The sequence below is a fragment of the Poecile atricapillus genome, chromosome 1 (assembly GCF_030490865.1).
Source record: "Poecile atricapillus isolate bPoeAtr1 chromosome 1, bPoeAtr1.hap1, whole genome shotgun sequence".
NCBI classification, from domain to species: Eukaryota; Metazoa; Chordata; class Aves; order Passeriformes; family Paridae; genus Poecile; species Poecile atricapillus.
This window is the reverse complement of record NC_081249.1, coordinates 30,254,696-30,274,002: the sequence shown is the minus strand read 5'-3', so window position 1 is coordinate 30,274,002 and position 19,307 is coordinate 30,254,696. Positions and strand designations below refer to the sequence as shown.

At 44.2% G+C, this 19,307-nt stretch overlaps 3 protein-coding genes and 1 long non-coding RNA gene across 12 annotated transcripts in view; 2 read left to right on the top strand and 2 right to left on the bottom strand.

Moving 5' to 3' along the window:
- Positions 1 to 7,488, top strand: part of NPAS2 (neuronal PAS domain protein 2) — a 104,457-nt gene extending 96,969 nt beyond the window's left edge. For all 3 annotated transcript variants that reach the window (XM_058829998.1, XM_058829997.1, XM_058829999.1), the window contains 5 exons: positions 511 to 705; positions 2,009 to 2,178; positions 2,685 to 2,777; positions 4,644 to 4,830; positions 5,980 to 7,488. In XM_058829998.1, coding sequence (XP_058685981.1) covers positions 511 to 705; positions 2,009 to 2,178; positions 2,685 to 2,777; positions 4,644 to 4,830; positions 5,980 to 6,171 — 837 coding nt within the window. In that variant the 3' untranslated portion in view covers positions 6,172 to 7,488. The remainder of the gene's footprint in view (positions 1 to 510; positions 706 to 2,008; positions 2,179 to 2,684; positions 2,778 to 4,643; positions 4,831 to 5,979) is intronic.
- On the bottom strand, positions 5,781 to 10,008 carry LOC131574994 (uncharacterized). 3 transcript variants are annotated; one of them, XR_009276649.1, is made up of 4 exons: positions 9,063 to 9,713; positions 6,251 to 6,579; positions 6,044 to 6,108; positions 5,781 to 5,913 (listed from the first exon to the last, which is right to left on the bottom strand). It is a non-coding gene; the product is annotated as an uncharacterized LOC131574994 (long non-coding RNA). The 3 variants fall into 3 exon arrangements; XR_009276650.1 differs by lacking the exon at positions 5,781 to 5,913 and adding an exon at positions 9,955 to 10,008 and having other exon boundaries at positions 5,982 to 6,108; positions 9,063 to 9,324; XR_009276651.1 differs by lacking the exon at positions 5,781 to 5,913 and adding an exon at positions 9,726 to 9,747 and having other exon boundaries at positions 5,982 to 6,108; positions 9,063 to 9,324.
- On the top strand, positions 9,966 to 15,017 carry RPL31 (ribosomal protein L31). 2 transcript variants are annotated; one of them, XM_058830000.1, is made up of 5 exons: positions 9,966 to 10,070; positions 10,659 to 10,775; positions 12,264 to 12,389; positions 14,351 to 14,463; positions 14,952 to 15,017. In XM_058830000.1, exons 2-5 carry the CDS (start codon positions 10,669 to 10,671, stop codon positions 14,981 to 14,983), a joined length of 378 nt encoding a protein of 125 aa, XP_058685983.1. In that variant the 5' UTR covers positions 9,966 to 10,070; positions 10,659 to 10,668; the 3' UTR covers positions 14,984 to 15,017. The 2 variants fall into 2 exon arrangements, with proteins under 2 accessions (XP_058685983.1, XP_058685984.1); XM_058830001.1 differs by lacking the exon at positions 9,966 to 10,070 and adding an exon at positions 10,461 to 10,514.
- A 518-nt stretch (positions 15,018 to 15,535) lies between these two features.
- TBC1D8 (TBC1 domain family member 8) overlaps positions 15,536 to 19,307 on the bottom strand; it is a 49,226-nt gene continuing 45,454 nt past the window's right edge. For 3 of the 4 annotated variants that reach the window (XM_058829993.1, XM_058829996.1, XM_058829995.1), the window contains exons 17-20: positions 18,687 to 18,752; positions 17,987 to 18,076; positions 17,727 to 17,827; positions 15,536 to 16,498 (exon numbers count right to left, since the gene is read on the bottom strand). In XM_058829993.1, the coding sequence (XP_058685976.1) occupies positions 16,040 to 16,498; positions 17,727 to 17,827; positions 17,987 to 18,076; positions 18,687 to 18,752 (716 nt within the window). In that variant the 3' untranslated portion in view covers positions 15,536 to 16,039. The remainder of the gene's footprint in view (positions 16,499 to 17,726; positions 17,828 to 17,986; positions 18,077 to 18,686; positions 18,753 to 19,307) is intronic. The other variant, XM_058829994.1, reaches the window with a different exon arrangement.

The window sequence follows — 19,307 nt, the reverse complement described above, 5'->3', positions numbered from 1 at the left end:
GATAAGGACACGGCCATTCAGCTTGGAGAGCTCTGGCCTGACTGTGACCTCATTAAAAACATTCGACAACTCAGCTGGGTGTAAAGTGTTGAATTTCCAGAGACAAATTCAAAGACAGCTCTGTCTGAAAGGCAGGTGGATTTTGTTAAAAGGAGAAACAAAGGACTGAAAAGACATGGAGTTACTCTCTTCTCTTTGGTCAGGATGCCCCAGAACACAGTAAATGTACTGGGAACTGCTCTTAAGAGGGCTGTGCCTGCCCCATGGAGAGAGGACTTGCACCTTCAAGAGGCATTTCACAAGTAATGCGTGCACTTGCAGAACAAGAAACCAAGAAACAGTAGAGCTGTTAATGTAGGAATGACAGGTGATTTTCAGCTAACAGTAAATTTGTTATTAGTCAAAATGTGTTAACTGTATTTTAGAATATATCCTTGGATTTACTTCTGTCACATTCATTATTCAGGACATCTGGGCTATGTAAATAAATCCTCCCCTCTTCTTTTCCAGATGATCTTACAGCAGCCAACAGTGTCCCTGAGCTTTAGCAATACTCAGCAGCTGGATCCACAACAGCTACAGCAGAGGTCAGGGGCCATTTCTCAGCAGCAGCTTGTCCCCAGTCCTCAACTTCAAGGGCAAATCTCATCTTCACAAACAACAAACCAGCAGTCACTGAGAGAAGCAAGCGTGATATCGAGCCAGGTAATTATTTCTTTGAATAGAGAAGCATTTGGATGGAAAGGAGACACTGAACTGTTATTAAGCAAGCAAGTAGAATCATGTCAGTCCTGTAGCTGTGCCTTTGCCTTCTGTTTCTTATTTTTCCGTATAAAGGGCAGCCTATAAAATGTGTTTCCCTACCGCATTTACCTTACCTTAAAGCCTTTCTTTAAGACCTCAGCCAGGAGGGTTACATGAGCAGCTGTTTCATCTTGAAAATGGAGCAGGGGGGCATGCAAAGTGTGTAGGTGACTTACTGTTCTTCAGGTGATCCTGAAAGAAACCTGACTGATCTCACTGGAAACCTGAAATAGTGAGACCTCTCAGAATACTCTCAGAATGCTCCCTGAGCCCAGTCGGACACCACCAATGAAACAAAGCCTGTCTGCTGTGGTGGCACACAGAATACATTGAGATTCATTTGAGACCCTCAGGCTGTGAGCATTAACAGGTTCCTGCACAGCAAAATAAAGTTCAGCCTGAGCAGTAGCTGAGATCTGTGAAAGCTATTAGGTTTGGCACTGTATTTTTTGTTCATACTGCTAGTTTCTCAGCATTTCCAGTGTTTGCTCTTCTGCCCACCTGTTGTACCTCCCTTCACAGAAAACTGAGCTCCTGTTTCTGCTTCTTGATTGTGTGGCAAGCATATTTGTATGATTGTCTTCAGAGTCCCCCAGCTGTAGCTTTTCACCTCCTATACACCTGTGTTATAATGACTCTATTAAAATAGAAAGATTTGTTATCTTTATAACAAATACAAGACGAGGGGCAGAAACTAATGCACAGGAAGTTCCACCAGAATACAAGGAAGAACTTGTCATTGTGCAAGCGACCATGCACTGGAACAGGTTGCCCCGAGAGGGTGTGGAGTCTTCCTTACTTGAGGTTTTCAAGAACCGTCTGAGCACGATTCTGTGTAATGTGCGCTGGCATGACCCTGCTAGAGGAGGGAGGATGGACAAGATGGTCCTTCCAACCTGACCCGTTCTGCGATTCTGTGAAATGGAGGGGGGGGGGGGGGGAACAAAAAAAAAAACCACTTTTTTTTTTCTTTGATCTTTTCCTGTTAGGGGGCTTGGCGGCAGCTCCCTACGCTTAACTTTGCTCCTGCCTCAAAAGGGGGATCGTTTGGGCACTGCCGGGTTTGCTGGCCGGCAGGAGCGGGCCCGGGGCCGCCGCGGGCATGACATTCGTTTCACATATGGTGAGAGCAGCAGGTGGTGGCACCGCTAGGCACTGGTCCCGGACTCGGGCTCTCTCATCGCTGTCTCCTCTTCCCTTGCAGGGCCCGAAGGCGGCGCGGAGCTCGGAGCTGGCGCCGGGCGGTGGCCGCGCCCCGCCCCGCGGCGCGCCCGCGCCGTTCGCCTCAGGCGGCGGCCCCGCGGCGCCCCCTGGCGGCCTGTCCCGCGGCGGCACCCCCGCGCCCGCCGGCTGCAGCCACGACCAGCAGCTCAGGTACGGGCCGGGGCCGCGCTCGGGAGGGGCTGGGCTTCCAGCTGTGCCCAGCGGGAACAGCGATCGCAGCGCCACCAGCGCTTGGGACTGCAGTAATGCACGGGTGGATTAAGATTCCCAAAGTGTAGCTGTCTGACCCCGTAGCGTTATGAAAACTGAAACCTTGCTGCTGGCTTTGAAAAGCACGAGGTGAATTTAACCGAAGTTGCAAAACGTAATTCAAGCATCCATATAATAAAGAAGATAATAATGGTAAAAAGGTGTGATTTATTAGGTGTACGTCAGGCTCCCAGATCACCCCAGAGGGCTGGCGCTGCCCCAGGCTCTGCCTCGCAGTGCCCAGGATGCGCCTGCCACAGCCAGCAGCTGGGACAGACCTCCTCACGCTCGGCCTTGTGTGGTGCCTGTGAAAATGCAGTTTGTCTTTGCACGGTGTGGGATTTGTAGGGTCATTCTCTTCCAGCAATGTGACGATTTATTTTTATTTTTTTTCTCTCATGTGCCAGATTGTTGCTTAGCCAGCCTATTCAGCCCATGATGCCTGGGTCCTGTAATGCAAGACACCCTTCAGACCTCAGCATGGCGGGATCCCAGGCCAAGTACGTGCCTTGTCAAAAGAAGTAGCCTTCTTTTGTAAGATGACAAAATAGTTATAAATATTGGGAATGTGTTACTGCGCTGAGCCTGCCTTCCAGCATCAGGGTCAGCCTTACCCTGCCTGGTCATATCAGGAAGAATGGCAGAGAGAAACACAGAGTGCCTGTGGCACTTTTAACAAGCCATGGCTGGGGGAGTTTTTGTCCCTCACATGCTGCCTGCTTCAGCACTAGAACTTCTGACCCACCAAAGTAAATATGAGAAAGTCAGCACTGGCTCAGTTAAATGACTGGTGCCAAAAAAGCCTCACCTCAGTTTTGTCTCCTCAAAACTGAGATGAAGGAACCAGAACAAGCTGGTCAAAATATACCTTTTTTTTTTAAACTGTTTTTTTGTCACTGTACTTAGTTGTAAACTGCTAAAATAATAAGAAACCGTTTGTACATAATTTCTTTAAAAATAATTCTTTTTACAAAACAGTATTTTTCTAATGTTATCTCAGGAATGTAGGTATTCAGAACTTTTTTTTTTTAAACATCATTATTGTTGTTTAAGATTATCTTGAGTTAATTTGTCAAATGTAAATATTGAAGCTCTGCTTTCAAGCCTCTGATTAAAAGAGGCCTTATTTGCAAAGAGGCATCTCCCAGTTCATGTAGACTTATAGACTCCTGGGACCCTTTTATAGGAGCTCACATCCTCATACAAGTACCCAGACTGTAGCATTTCTGACAAAAACCTAATGTTGAACAGCTGTTGAGTGAACACAAGTCACACTATGATCTCATCACCCTTTACAGGATAAACAGAATTAGGCTGGGTTGGCAATAGTTCCATTGTGGTTTTGCCCACAGCCTTCCACAAAACAACACATATTTAAGTTTTGCTTTGCAAAAACAGAACAGCAAGAGGAGTATTTTGTTTCTGTCCCATCCCTTGTTCCAGAGGGTTTCTAGAGGCTTCTTCTGTTCCTAGAGTGGGGCTCTCAGTGATGGGAACTGCTGATCGTACTTGGCAATATGCGTATGAGAAGCTTAAGAAGTAATCAACCCTAGCCATGTTTCTGCAGGAGATCACCAACCCCCAGACAGTCACAGGCAGCAGGACAGGAAGTGCATTTGCTTCTCTCTCTCTGCTGTTCAGGGCTCAGCATATTAAAACAGAATCAAAGACCATTTGGTTTAATGAGCCTGGGATGTGAATGCTGTGGCTGAAGACAAGATGTGCATAAACCAGAATCTTTAATGAATCTAAAATGTGATCTGGATTCTGAGGTGAGATGTATTCTTCCCTCCAAGTCCAGTTCATGCACAGAGTAAGGGAAGGCAGTGCTGCCAACAGTGCTGGTGTTCACATTAGCAGGTCCCATGCATGGGAATCATTTATTGGGAATTATTTGGGGGTTTCAGCTGCAGCAGAGAAGACCCAGGGAGACCTTACAGCAGCTTTCCAGTATCTAAAACGGGCTACAAGAGACAGGGGGAGGGACTTTTAACAAGGGCATAGAGGGATAGGACAAAAGGTAGTGAATTTAAACTGAAATAGGGCAGGTTTAGATTAAATATTAGGAAGAAATTCTATACTGTGAAGGTGGTGAGGCACTGAAACAGGTTGCCCAGAGACATGGTGGATGGCCCATCCCTGAAAGTGTTCAAAGCCAGATTGGTGGATGGGGCTCTGAGTGTAGTGGAAGATGTCCCTGTCCACTGAAGGTAGGTTGGCACTAGACAGTCTTTAAGGTCCTTTCCAACCCACAGCATTCTGTGATTCTATGATTTAGGAAGACTGGGGATTACCATCCCTATTCTAAGAGAAGACCTTTATTTCCAGCACTTTGTTCTTGATTGTTTTGCTTCTTTCTTCCATAGGTATTCTCAAACCCAACAAATGTTTCAAAGTTTGGAAGTGCAGACTTCCAGCAGCAGCTCTCCAATTGTACTGATGGGACAAGCAGTGTTAAACCAAGGGTTCACCACTACCCCTCCTTCCCAGCCATCATCTTTGCCACCTATGCAACTCCAGCACCAACAGCATCAGCAACAACGCTACCTGCAGGTAGGACAAAGAGGTTGATGTATAAAGTGTGCACACAGAGTAACAAGGTGAGTGGGCTGTGCAAATGGGGCCTCAGGTTTCTGCTGCAGCCTGATCCTGGCAGAAATGTCAATTTAAAAGATTCTGATTCTAACTTCAGATGTATGACACATTGCTACGTACTAGTACAGCAAGAGAGCAGTCAGAATATTTAAAAGGAAATTACTAATTCTGTAAATTTAAAGCATAATCAGATTATCTTGAATATATTTAAAGTTTATTTCCAGCTGGAGAAAATCAGTGCCTTAGGATTTGTTCTGTACTCTTTATTCAGTATAAAATTTACTTAGTTTACAAGTCAAAAGATGAGTTTTAATTACCAGCATCAACATAAAATAGATCTGGATCAGATATCTGGATCCCTTCAGGAAACTAACATATTTTCACAACTCTACAAGGCAAAGAAGATAAAGTGGACCACGTTGCCTGGAAGAACCAGGTGATTTGAAGATGTAAAAATATTTATTTTTTGACCTAATTCAACACATGCTAGGGTGAAGGGGGAAAATGAGGTGTTTCTGTATTAGTTCAATAGGAGCTGAACTGAGTCTGTAAAGCCTGATCACATATCCACTGGCATCACTGAAGGAGTATAACCAACTTCAAATGATTAAACTCTTGTTACTGAAATGAAATCCTTATTGTAGCCGAGAATTAATGAAAGAAATTCTGGCAGATACTGTTTCCAATAAAGCATCTACAAAATTCACATCAACCCTGCAAAGTCACACCCAGCTGTAAGCTCAGGAAAAGGAAGGGCTAGAAGGGGCAGTATGAGGCACATTAGGGTCCGTTTCATTTCTGCCATCCATCCGTGTCATTTCTGACATGTTCAGCCATGCGATTCCCAAACAGGCTTTTCAGGATAACCTGCAAATCCCAGGCAGTGCATTCCTATGAGAAAACCTTCTCAATGCCTAATTGGAATGTTCTTTGTTGCAATTTATGTCCGTTCCTTCCAGTATTAGATAAGCTAACCTCATGCCAAACAGCTCCAGAAATAAAAGCCAGCAAACCAGTAGTAATTTTTAAGCATCCTGTAACCTGAAAACAAAGAGCATTAACACGTGAAAGAATGAAACACCACAATAAATTTTACTTTATCTGTAGGTGCAAACACCAAGTTCTTTGCACAATGAACAGCCTGATTCTTTGCTCCTGCCATCTTACTCACCACAGCAAGGAAATATGGGGTATCATCAGACACAGCAGCAGCAGCAGCAGCAGCAACAGCAACAACTAACGTCAAGAAGAAGAAACAGTTTATCAGAATCATCAAATTTACCACAGCCTCTGCGATAGAGTCCCACCAGCACAACCAATGCACGATTAGCTTTAACCAATGGGCACATGGGGCAGAAGAGAATGACTTTGTACTTACTGTTCTGGCTTTTGCACAAGCATTTCTTTCCAAGCTCTGTGACAGAAGTACGCCCAGTGCAGACTGCCACAGACAGTGCACTCACGGCACGCTGGCTTCCGTTTGCGCTGTGTCGTGAGCACAGGATATACTGACAGAGCAAAATAAAGAGGAGCACTATCCTGTGGGGCCTCCATCACCACTGGGAGCATGGGAAGAGGCATTCAATCCCAGTGTGTCCTTCTGGAAGCCATCTGGCAATTCCAAAAGACTGTCGACAGACTTATGAGGTACTTGGCCTTCACTGTTTCAGTTCTTCTTTTGTGTATGAAAAGCACTGCGTCAAAGGTCTATCGAGGAGAGAACAAGAGATTATTTTTATTATGATTATTGTTATTATTTTGCACAACTGCACAGATGACAAAACCTAGGCACTTTCTGTAAAGAGAAGTTTGTTTCTTTATTCTTGTGGCCAAATTAGCACATCCAATGGAGGAAAAAGCCCAGCCATTGGTGAAGATGGTCTACAGCTCATAACCCTTGATTTAGAATCTGAAAAGTATTATGCAGCTTACCCTAACTGTTCTTCATCACTAAAAACCAACCAACCAAAAAATCAAACCCACAACCACACTGGACTGTTTCCTACAGGAATTGTGATTGCAAAGGAGAACTCAAATTGTAAGCATAGTCATGCAACTCTCCAGTAGTGCAACATCAATCCTTCTTCAACCTAAACTCACCCACTCCAAGTCTTTGAGAAATATGCACTGTGTTTTGGCCCACTGACTCGGGATGCTGCAGACTATTACATATCTCTTTCATTATAACATTTAGGATTAAATTTTCCTTTGGAGGAAAAAAAAAAAGAAAATGCACTTTTCGCTTTTTTTGTATGTTTTCCGTTGATATGTTTCTAAGAAAGATTTTATGTAATTATTAAATAAAAAGTAGTGTATTGTACAGCTGTTGTAATAATGACCTATTTCTATATAAAATAAAATTATATGGAATTATGTGGAAATTATTTTGTATATGAAATATCAACTCATTTCACAAGTATAAAGATTGTGCTTGTGCTTTTTTGTGAGTGGGTATTTTGTAATAAACTAATGAATTAGAAATGTTTTTGTGAAGGGAACTACTGTTTCATGCTATATACAACTCAAACTATTATTTTTTTCCATTTAATGATGGACAGTTGTCTTTATTTGTAGAATAAAATAAAATAGCCAAAAGGCTTTATTGCAGGACTTGCACACATTTTCCTGTGACTGTTGAACTATGTGATTCACTTCAGACTTTTATTCCTAGCCACAGAATTGAACGGTGTTCAGCACCCAGTTAGCAAAACCAAGTATTATCCCTTGTAGTTTTTGTCATGGCATAGACACTGAGAATGAAAGCTCAGGAAGTTAAATTACTGCAAGTGAAGGCAGCTTGTTTGAAGTACCTTTAAAACTTAAAGCACCTTTAAAGACCTCAGGCAGCTTTGTACTTCCAACCAAAGAGTTTTATATTAGCACAAAACAGATGATTTAAAGAACGGTTTGACTCAGCATATGCCAGGGCTTTGACCCATGTCCAGCTTCAGTGTTTTAAGACACTGATGTCCTGAGTTTTGGAGCACATATCTTCTGGAATAGTCGCCCTGTAGACAGTCTGGTTTCCACTTTAGCATCTTTGTGCAGACTCCTTTTCACATTAAATTAATATTGACTACAGGATGGAGCAGCCAAGGTACAGGCTTGCTTTCCTTCTACAGACAGGGAGAACTTCCAGCACAGATTGAGGTGGGTAATAGCACAGGAATGTCTTCATTCCCCTCAGTAAGACTAAAAGGGGATGGCCCTCAGGGCAGCTTGCAGCCACTGAAGCCAGCATTAGGCTCAACAAAGTGCACACATGGCCTTCCCTCCCTTGAGTACCAAGGATCACATCAGCTGGGCCCACGTGTGCTGGTTTCTGTGCCATAGGGGAACAATAGAGATAACTGGGATAGGAGCTGGAAATTGTGAAAATAAGCTTTCAAGGAAATGAAAAAAGCTTATTTGCCCTGAGTTCTGAAAAAGCTAGAAATCTAAAGAAAATCCATTGACAAAATTATTACCCTGATGCTTCAGCTGCAAGACTGGGTGGTAGCACTGATGGGTGTATGTGTATTTCAGTCCATACAATCCCTCATTGAGAGAGGATGAGGGACTCAAGTATTGGGTCTCTAAGAAAAATGTTTTTACTGCTAACTTGAGTTACTAGGGTGAATTAGCCTGCTCATCCCTTTGAATTCTTGCATTCAGTGAAGCAAGAGTGACCCCACCAGATGAAGATTAGAAAGTAGATGTGAAAGTTTCACTTACTGTCTGAAGGAACCTCCCTCTTTCCATTAATTATAGACAAACCTAAGCAAAGACCAGGTGGCTAAACCAGAGGCTAACTTCATAAATCCCAGCCACTCCTGGAAAAGGAGGGGACAAATCCGTAAACCCAAAGTTCATGCAGGAAGAGGTAATGAAGAAACATGAGCACCTCCAAGGAAATACCTGTGGAAGCAGCAGCTGACGGATCTCAGCTGCTATGACAGAAGACACAGGAAGGGAAAATAACCTATAAGAATTTGTTCTACTCTCTGGGATTATAAACCACATCTCTCCCAATTGTCAGTGGTACGTCCAAACCAAACTCAGCCTTGGTGCAAACACTTAACTTTCTAAAACCAGTGGCACTGTAAGCTGTTAACAGGGAGATGCTGTAAATAGCATGGGATTGCCTTCTTCTGAGCTAGTTTAATACATTGTTCGGAAAGGATACAGACAGCTCACAAGAGCAGATTTACATCAAGGCCTAGTTTTTCATGTTCTTCCCCATACACACATTCTGGTTTGGGATTATTGTCCTTGTTCTCTGTTACACACACAAAGCAACGCCAGTCCTCCTGACAGAGCTGGGCCGTTCTAGTTCATTATAGCCAGAACCCAGCTTGTTCCAACATAATCCCTCAGCTCGGGTCCGTTTTCCGGGCGTGCGGGGTGATTACACCAGGCTACTGCCCCACGCCGGGATGCCTCGGTTCTGTCTCGGGAACAAGAGCTCCAGATCTGCAAGAGGCAAAATGCTTGCTGGAAGCACCACTGCGCCAAGCTGAGTTCCTCACACACCACCCCAAGGAAAAGGGACAGACCCTACAGAGGATGCGGGTGGGCATCGAACATCCCCCGCTCCGGGCACACCCAGACACCGCCCCAGTGAACATCCCCCGCTCCGGGCACACACTGACACCGCCCCAGTGAACATCCCCCGCTCCGGGCACACACTGACACCGCCCCAGTGAACATCCCCCGGACTGGCCACACACTGACCCGGCCCCAGTGAACATCCCCCGGCCCGGGCACACACTGACACGGCCCCAGTGAACATCCCCCAGCCCGGGCACACCCAGACACCGCCTCAGTGAACATCCCCCAGCCCGGGCACACCCAGACACGGCCCCAGTGAACACCCCGCTCTGGGCACACCCAGACCCGGCCCCAGTGAACATCCCCCGGACTGGCCACACACTGACCCGGCCCCAGTGAACATCCCCCGGACTGGCCACACACTGACCCGGCCCCAGTGAACATCCCCCAGCCCGGGCACACACTGACCCGGCCCCAGTGAACATCCCCCAGCCCGGGCACACCCAGACACCGCCCCAGTGAACATCCCCCGCTCCGGGCACACCCAGACACCGCCCCCAGACCAGCCCCTCCTGCCGCCGGCGCAGTCGCTTCCCAGCCTCATCCCGGAAGCGCTCCTGTTTCCCAGCGTGCCCCGCGCGCTCCTTTCCGGCCGGTGCCCGGGCAGGGTGAGTGCGGCCCGGGGCCGGTCCCGCGGAATCCGCCTCCATCCGCCCCGCGGCGCGGCGGGAACGCGGCCCGGCCCGGCATGGGGGGCGGTCGGGCAAGGGGGGCACCGGCTGGGATCTCCCGGCGCGTCCGCGTTCGGCGGGAATGGGGCTCCTCTCCTGCCCTCCCCAGGCTCGGGGAGGCCTGCGGGACTCGTGGGACGGGGATACGGCCCGTGCTGATGCCCCTTGGAGGAGCCGGTCTGGCCCCGTCGTGTTCATTCCGGGGCGGACTGAGCTGAGCTCTTGGGTCGCTTTGCAGAGGGACGGGGCTTGGGGCTGGCCAGGAGGCCGATGTTAATGGGAGATGGTCGAAGAGTCTCGGATGTGCTTCCTGCCCGTCTCAGGGAGATGCAAGTAAAGCATCTGTGATGCTGGGAAGTTGCTGCGTGAAGCCTGCGACTGGTGCGACCCCGGGGCTTACGGAAGCTTGGATTTAAGTTTCTGAATGTGGGAATTGTGTGGTTTGTAATGGACTGGGGACGGCGAGAGAGAGGGGGACGGGGAAGGCCCGAGATGTGCGTTTGATGTGTACGTGGTGCCTTTCAGCGTCGCTGAGATGGCTCCCGCAAAGAAAGGCGGCGAGAAGAAGAAGGGGCGCTCTGCCATCAACGAAGTAGTAACTCGGGAATACACCATCAACATTCACAAGCGGATCCATGGCGTGTAAGTTTTTATCAGCGAAATTTGCCTTCTGTGAAGTGGCATTTGGTAGTGGATTCAGTAGGTTTTAAAGAGCAGAGAAGGACTGTCCTTAGAGCATTGTGTTTGTGGTCCCTTTTGCCTCGGTTGTGTCCCGAGGCAGCAGCTCTGTACCTGTGCAGCCCCAGACTTGGCTTGTGGCTTTCAGACATAAGCCCGTTTCTGTGATTGTGAGTGTTCTGGGACTTAAAGTTAGATCGATTTACTTCTGTGCACAGGTCATTCTTTCCCAAGCAAATGCCCTCTGAGAAAGTTTCAGAAATGAAATTATTGGCTTCATGTTTATCACAAAATTGTGTGAGGTGTAGACTGGGATATGATTTGGGTTAAAGGATATTTGTTGTGTGTAAGCAAGAGTAGTTTTAAGAGTTTTAATTGACCAGATGTTGAACCTCATGAAACTGTAGTGGAGAAGTGCTTCAGAAGAAACTGCAGTGCCCTTGCATTCTGTGTATGCCTGCAAGCACCTGGATGACACCATCCAAATCCAGACAATTGGTGTAGTGGCTAAAGTTAACATGGAATAGGAGAGCACTGCAAAACCATGGCTGAGAATGGGATGCAGTAGTACTCTTTAAATGGCAGTAAGATGTTCTGGCCTTACCTGTTGATTGGCACGTCTTTCTGTTTTAGTGCTCATGATCCTGCTGTCCACCTTTCTTTTTGGGCATGATAAGCTAGTGTTTAATGCTTTTTATTTAATGCTTGTCTCACTTGATCACAGTGGATCAAGTACCCACTTCCCATTTCTAGCACAAAGTATCAACAGCAGTGTGCACATAATATAACTGAATATGGGACCTCTGGACACTGTGGGACCTCAGGCACTACTGGCACAGCCCCGTGTCACAGCGTGGGTATAATATATATGGCAAAACACTCATGGTGCAGCTCTTACTTCTACTGTGGATGCCCAGTCCTGCAGGGTCTGGCCATAATGGGCATGAGACCAGGCTATACTGGGGGAAAAAAAACAGTTCTGATGGTGGTGCAGTCCTGATAGCATGAAAGAAAATAACCATCAAGTACTGTTCAGCAAAAGCTGATATTCAGATAACATCAGTTTTGTTTTTCTGCTGTTTATTTCAATACTGATACAGTTCTGTCATGTTTATGTTACTATTGCTGCACTGCTTTGTTCATAGGGCTTTTATTCAGAGTGCCTGTAACACTTCAGTGTTACTGAGATATTCAGATATGTCGACATTAAAACGAAGGCTTAAAATCCAGAAGATCTTGTGGTTGCAAAATTTTACTGAAATTATTCTACCCAAGTATAAATGGTTTCTATTAAAGTTAGCATCTGCCTGCCAGGGTGAAGTTCTAGTCAGGCTGGTGCAGCTGTTAAGCACAATCCTTTGTGGGGGTTACATGTTTGGAGAACACATGGAACAAGTGTCTAGTGCTGACAGTGTCCTGAAGTTAAAGAAATGGCTCTTGTGTTTGTCCCAGGGGCTTCAAGAAGCGAGCACCACGCGCTCTCAAGGAAATCCGTAAATTTGCGATGAAGGAGATGGGTACTCCTGATGTTCGCATTGATACCAGATTGAACAAAGCAGTATGGGCTAAAGGAATAAGGTGGGTTTTTGCAATTTTCTTTACTGGGTGAGGAAGGACATGAAGGATTAGGAAAAAGTTGTGTACTTGGAGTATTTGCGTTTTCTTTGCAAATGCTTCCTTGTGACGTACACACCAACCTAATCTTTCTGTCACCTCTGTTCTGATCAGCTGTCCTGGCATATTTGTAACAAAGCTTTGGTAAACTCGGGGATTGAAAGAATTTCCTTCTCCTTTTAGTAAGAATAAAGCAAAGGAAAGAAGGAATGCAGGTTTGGGAGTGGAGGGCAGGAAAGAGAAAGGATTGGGGTATTGTAATACCCCAATTAGTACCTTGTAGTACCTTGATCCCTGTTGCAGCAGTTTTTATAAACATGACCTTTTAGTGATACCACAATCCCAGGCTAGTGGAATTTGTATAGTGTATCTGAACAGGATTAGGTTTTGAGACATGCTGAACAAATGCTGCACAGGTGTATTTTCAACAGGACCGTTAATCTTTTCTTGAAAGTACAAATAAGTAAGTAGTTTGGGGACCAAAAACTACAACTTCTGTTAAATCACTGCTAGAAAGGCAGCTGATTCAACGTGCATAAAGATGGTCCAAAAGAGCTCCTGTAGGGAGTGGGACTTCTTAAACTGTAATAAAATGTTAACTGATCTGGATTGATGCTTTGAGAGATGCAAATGGGTTTAAACCATGTCTTCTGGGAATTAGATCCCTAAGTCTGGAATATGACTTACATAGAATGCTTTGCCTGACATTGTGTGGTCGACCCTTCCTTCAAAAGCAGAGTGGGAGGATGAGACTGAGTTACTGGGTCTTGGAGGCAGGGGTGTTCTGTCCTGTTAAATTGCCCAGTTCATAGGGAGTGAAGCAGCAGTGGAACCAGGAGACAGCATACATAACTGCAGGGCTTTCTAGTGATGCTGCTAACCAAGACTTCCTTATTAACTGGTATTAGCTGGTACAAATGCAGTCTGTGGAGCAAGGAACCACCACATCTGTCTTTCCAGTGTGAGTCTGCAGTTTTTACTAGTTAGAATACATAATGTAAGCAAAGTAAAGTATCTTCCTCTGGAAGGATCAGCAGAGGCTAAAATCACCATGTTGGCTGGTATGATAGTCAGTGATCTACATAAAATAGTGAAAAATGCTTTTGACTTTGACAGGAAGGGAGTAAAGCAAAGCCAGTTCCTGTGTCTAAATTAATGTCCACCTGATGCTCTTGAACGGGCTGTTGCAGCAGGGAGGAGGAGGTTCCTTCACATATTCTGTGGAGCAAAGTTCTCTGAGCAGGAGTTTCCTGAAATCTTGAGTTTGAGATGGTGGGTTACGTGAAAAAAGGTGTGGAGAAAAAAAATTTGCGTTTCCCCTCAACAGCATATTTTGGGCATTATTAGGTGAGGACACTGAGCTGTGATTTGCCTATTACAAACAAAATCATTAAACAATTTAGTTATGATTCCATGTGCTTTGTGAGGAAGAAATGATGATCAGTTTTGTGCCCATAAGACCTTGCTTCAGGCTTGATGGTCGCTAGAATTTCCACAACTTTTGGCATAAATATAGGCAATACTGTTGACTTCTGATGGAGGCCTTGGGGTTTTCAGGGTAGATTGTTGGGGTTTTTCCTCTCTGCTTTATATTGTAGTAAATGCTTGTTAGCAACAGCTGCTTGCTGATCATGTTCACTTGACGATCTTCATGGTGTATTTCCTCAGTAGTGGACTGATGATGCACTTCTGACTTCATGCTCCTACTGGATTATGAATTCACCTTACTCAAGGCTCAGTTAAATCTTACCTGCTAACTTTAATAAAACCAAGCAAAACAAACAAAAACCTTCTCTAAGTCAAATAGTACAGTCTCTTAAAGTACAAGATTTTGCTCTTGGTATGATGCTGAGAAAGAACTTTCCATGAATTCACGGGTTCCAGTACATACTTCACTGCAAATTAATCTGCCATCTTCATTTTAGGAATGTTCCTTACCGCATCCGTGTGCGGTTGTCCAGAAAGCGCAATGAGGATGAGGATTCACCCAACAAGCTGTATACTCTGGTTACCTATGTACCAGTCACAACATTCAAAGGTAAGGAAGGTTCCTGCATCTCCCATGCCATGTTTTTCTGAACAAGAAGCAAAGCAGGACAGCTCCTGCAGTGCAAAATTCAGATGAAAAGCATACTGCAAGAGTCAAACCACTGGCTTAACCTAGCTCTTTTGTAGAGAACAGGACTCCTAATCCACATTAAAAGGAAGTGAAATGATCACGTAGATTTTGAGAGACTGAAAGACACGGGCCATGGTCGCTAGGGTAGTTGTAGGGTTTGTTCTCCCATGTTTTCCTGTCTGATGTCAAAAGCTCAGGCAAGGTAAGCCCTCTCTGCTTGTCATCTGAGAAAAATCAATTCTGTAATGCAACTAAGTTTTTGTTTTAATATTTGGAGAAATACTTATCTATATAGTTTGCTCTTCCAGAAGTAGATCAGCAGACTAGCCTTGAAACTGTAGGTGTACTTTCTTGGGAAGAGTTCCATATATATATAACAGGTCGTGATAAAATGTCTTGTTTTGCAGGTCTACAGACAGTCAATGTGGATGAAAATTAAACTGATTTTCATTACAATAAAAAGTTAGAATATATTCTTAAGTTGTTTTTATTGTCCAGTCTCTTCAAGCTCTCAACCGTGAAGCATTGAGTTGAACAGGTACTACTCGCTTTCTTTGAATTTGAACATAATGCTGTAGTTTTTCTTAATTAAAGATACACTAGACTTATATGTGAATGTAATAAGGAGGAGAGTCAGATGTTCTTTGTGGATGGCAGAGTCATGGTGGGTTTGTTTTGTTCTGGATATTAAAGACCCTTTACACAGTTATTTTAAGTTAAGGTCAAGTTTGTTTAAAAATAAAACAAGAAAAACACAACCAGAACTGATAGATCAATATTTCAGGTATGTAATCTCATGTGGATGATGTGCCCTACTGGCCTCTTAGGCACACTCAGTAGGCTTCTCCCAAAGCAGCTCTGTGTGCAACACAGAAACAGGGTTTTGATTAGTGGAAATAATTGTGATCATGCTACCTCAGGGTATTTGTTTAAAGCAGTAGGGACTAAAGGCACTTGGCTTCCCTAAACCAGAAAATACTGTCAATGCCAGTCTTGTACAAAAGGAGTTTATTGAAAAGTGCATGTTTTCACAGACCAACATGAGAAGCACAGTCCATGTACACTTAACATTTCAGCAAGACATAAAAATTGGAATACAATCAAATATATTAAAATAGTTTCAATTACCAGCATTGAAACAGTTTTCAGTATTAGTGCAAAAAAAGGCAACCAAAACAAACAGGACAGCAGATGAGAAGTGTTTTCCCCTGCCTAAAAAAAAAGACAACTGGAGCCAGCCTCTGCTCTCCCAGCGTGGAAGTGGGCTTCAGTGTCTTGACACTGTAGACAGATGTTTCCTTTTACATTCAAAACAAGAACATCATAAGTCAATGGCACAAAACAAACCTACACACCCTTTTTAGCTTTTAAAGCTCTTAAACTGAAAACCACAGACCAACAAATTGGATACCAGAAGTCCAGTGCTAACTGAAAGCCTTTTACTGTATGTCCTTTGGCATAATTTCAGTGCATTTCATTTTTGACATGTTCGCCGCTACTGCGTGCTTGGTTTTGCGTGTTCATTCCGTGACTGGCAGCTCATTCCATTTGTTCTGAGACTGTATTGATTTAGCTTTGCATTCTCAAGCTTTGGTTTCAGTTCTAAGGGTTTTTCAAAGAAGTTAACTAATGATTGTTCAGTCAAGAGAGAGGCTAAAATATGTTCAAAAGAGACAGTCCAGTCCCCTTCAGACACAGGTGAAGGTTGAGAGTCTTTGTGAGGGGTCTTCACAGTGTCAGTAAAAACAGCATCCTGGTCTGAAGCAGAGGCCTCGGGCTGTAGGTCCTCGGTGAACTCGTCTGATCCACTCCCCAGGCTGATGCTCCTTTGTCCTACTTCTCCAATCTGAAGTAACAGTGTGGTCACAGTGGCAATGGCTTGATACAAATCATTCTCCTCTGGATCTTCATGAAACATGCTATACAGCGTTTTGCAGAACTGAATGAACTCCTTCTGTAAAGGATGGAAACCAGCATCAAAGTCATGAACATGCTAAGGATCACTGTAGGAGGCAGGTGGGGCATGGTAGTGCAAAGCCAGGTGGAATGCTGTGTACATTTATATGTTCTTTTATAACTCCTGACTGCTTCTAAAAAATGTGAAGGGATTTCAACCCACAGTGGTGCTGCTAGGAAACCCTGAGCTGAAATCAGAAAGGGAAGAGGGCAGTGAAGTTTTGATGCCCTGATGAGGGAAATCAGGACCTGCCATATGATGTGAGAGACAAGGCAAGGTATAATCCCTTACTAGTGGCTGCTGCAGAGAACGGGTTACAACCAAAGTAGCCTTCCACAGGCCTGCAGGCAAACTTCCCTTCTGCTGTTTCTCTCCCCTTTCCCAGCTCTTCTAAAACAATTCAGAGATCTTCCCTGCACAGATCCTTTCTGTCTCTCCCTTGCTCACCCATCATGGCTGATTTATCAGGCTAGACAGGATGTCTGTCTCCATATATCCTGCTAGGAATGTTGTGAGCCCTCAGTGAAATGATGCCTTTTTGAGATCATGAGCCCCTGCAGAGCTGCCAGGCTAGGTACATCCCACCCATTTAAAACTTCATTTAGTAACACAAGCACAGAAGGGATTCTGGGAGCAGGCCTGTCTTTCTTTGCATGTCTGTACATTTGTGTTATTAATATGGGGCCCTTTACCCTGCGGTCGCTTTCCTTATGCCAACAACACAAAAAGCAACTGGCATTAGGAAACAGATGGTAAGATTGTGACAGCCTTCAGCTGTTTCCCTGCAGTTCTAGTCAGCGTTTGGCTAAGACAGGCCAAGTTCCAGGTGTGGTGGACTAAAAAGTTACTGGTTTGGTGCAGAGGAGGTATGGGAAGACAGAACAAAAATGTGCATTCTTGGGAATTTTTTGGCTTAGGAGGAGGAGGCCATGCAGCCTGCATAAAGCCTGTTTGCTTGGGTGTTGTGCTGCAGGTGAGGGTGAATCTGAAATTCTGTTCACCAGCCAATCTGAGCAGAGGAAGCTGCTAGGAAGGTAGTTTTTGGAAGTGAAAGTTTTTAAGCACCTGCTCCTTGGACCAGAGTGGAGCCCAGTCCTCAATGCCTGAAGGACTGAATCCAAGTTCAGGCTGAAGTTACACTTCATGAGAGAGTGCCAAACTGTTGAATTCAATAATTTCATTTTGAGTACACTTCTTGAAAAACACTTCTTTAAAAGGTACACACCTGGCTCATTTTTGGCAATTCCTTTTCAGTTTTAGTATCCTTTTCTTTGGCTAGATCCTTCAGCATCTGCTTCAATTGCTTTTGGTAATCTACTGCATCACCTTTATTGGAGCAGACATAAAAAGGAGGATTTATTTTCAAGTCACTGGAGTAAATTTACATTTCAAAATAAACCCCAGAGAGCAGAGATAACATGGTAGGGATCACAGGTGGAAAGGTGGTGGAAAATGGCTCACAGTAGAGAACCATTCTGGACATACCGTTTGATTTTCCAATGACCAGTGGTCTTGATGTTGATAGCAAAGGATTCTTTAATGGTGACTGGCTGTCTCGTTCATTTTCTGTGAGAGCTATCCAAGAAATGTGACAAATTTAATCCTTTGAATTTGGCATGATGATTATTTCTTTTTCTAAAATTTACATACTTGAAGAAAGCAAAGTAATTGTGCAAAGATGTTTTGTAAACACTTTAGGTACTTCATTAAATCACACTGTAAAACGATGTTCCTGTAAAACCAGTGCTGCAGTTGGAAGCTCGCCAAGACCTGCACATTTAATTAAAAACTTTGCACATTGGAGCTACCACAGAATTTTGTCACCTAATCAAAACTGGATTAAGATATATACAAGGAGATCTCTACTGTATATGTAGTACAAGCCATTCAAAAACATTATTTCAGCTTGTATTTTGTCTGGAAGTAAGTATGCAGCCATATAATTAGCTGCAAAAGATTTCTGAATGCAACAGATGTGTGAGCTTTGACACTGTAATCTACACATTTCATCCAAAAAGGTTCCATTTGTAATTAATGGAGTAATTTGTAAAATGCAGTGAGTGTAACTACAAATTGCTCCCAGTTGGAAGAAAGCAAGATGGAGTTCTTCATTAAGCAGCTTTTCCCCAGAAGCAAGAGATTTTTGGGAGAAACTGAGGTATTCATTTCCTTTCAGATTTCTTACCTGGTGGGATATGCAGCTTATATAGTAACTTTATCTTTTCATTCATTTCTCCATTATACATAACATCTGCAAGGAAAATAAAGAACAAGAAGGAAGTGAACCAGAGCATTTACTTCCACAGTTTAAAAGAAACCTGGCATCTCTCTGTGCCCAAAGGATAACTGTCTATATGGACAATAAACATATGGCCAGTGTATAACTTCAGGTTATGCCTGTCAATGAGGAACAGCAGGTGACAGCCATCTGTGTTGGGCTTTGTTCTTGTGAAATAGACTGGGAGCACTTAACCCTATGGAGCTTCGGCATCATTTGAAAATACCAGGGAGGATGACAGGGAATGTAGTAAAGGCTGCTTGCTGCCACAGATTTGCAGAAATGTGAGAGAGGAAAGACAGATAATGTTGGGGACACCATATTCTTAGTATTTCTCCCCTTCAGCCCTTACTGCTGTTCTACAGAGTAAGCCCGAAGGAGGTGACTGTTTCACATGTAATGTAATTTACATTTTCAATGACCAGTAAAAATTAAGATTCTAAACTTTCAAATTAACGCAAATACTGTGGAGAACTTTAAAATTAAATAAAAAAAATTAAAATTGTATCCCTCTAAGAATCAAATAAA

Bases quoted from the DNA above. Each gene is read 5' to 3' on its own strand.
- RPL31 (XM_058830000.1), top strand. From the start codon at position 10,669: ATGGCTCCCGCAAAGAAAGGCGGCGAGAAGAAGAAGGGGCGCTCTGCC. The intron at 10,776-12,263 runs GTAAGTTTTTAT...TGTTTGTCCCAG, and splicing joins CACAAGCGGATCCATGGCGT to GGGCTTCAAGAAGCGAGCAC. The intron at 14,464-14,951 runs GTAAGGAAGGTT...CTTGTTTTGCAG, and splicing joins ACCAGTCACAACATTCAAAG to GTCTACAGACAGTCAATGTG.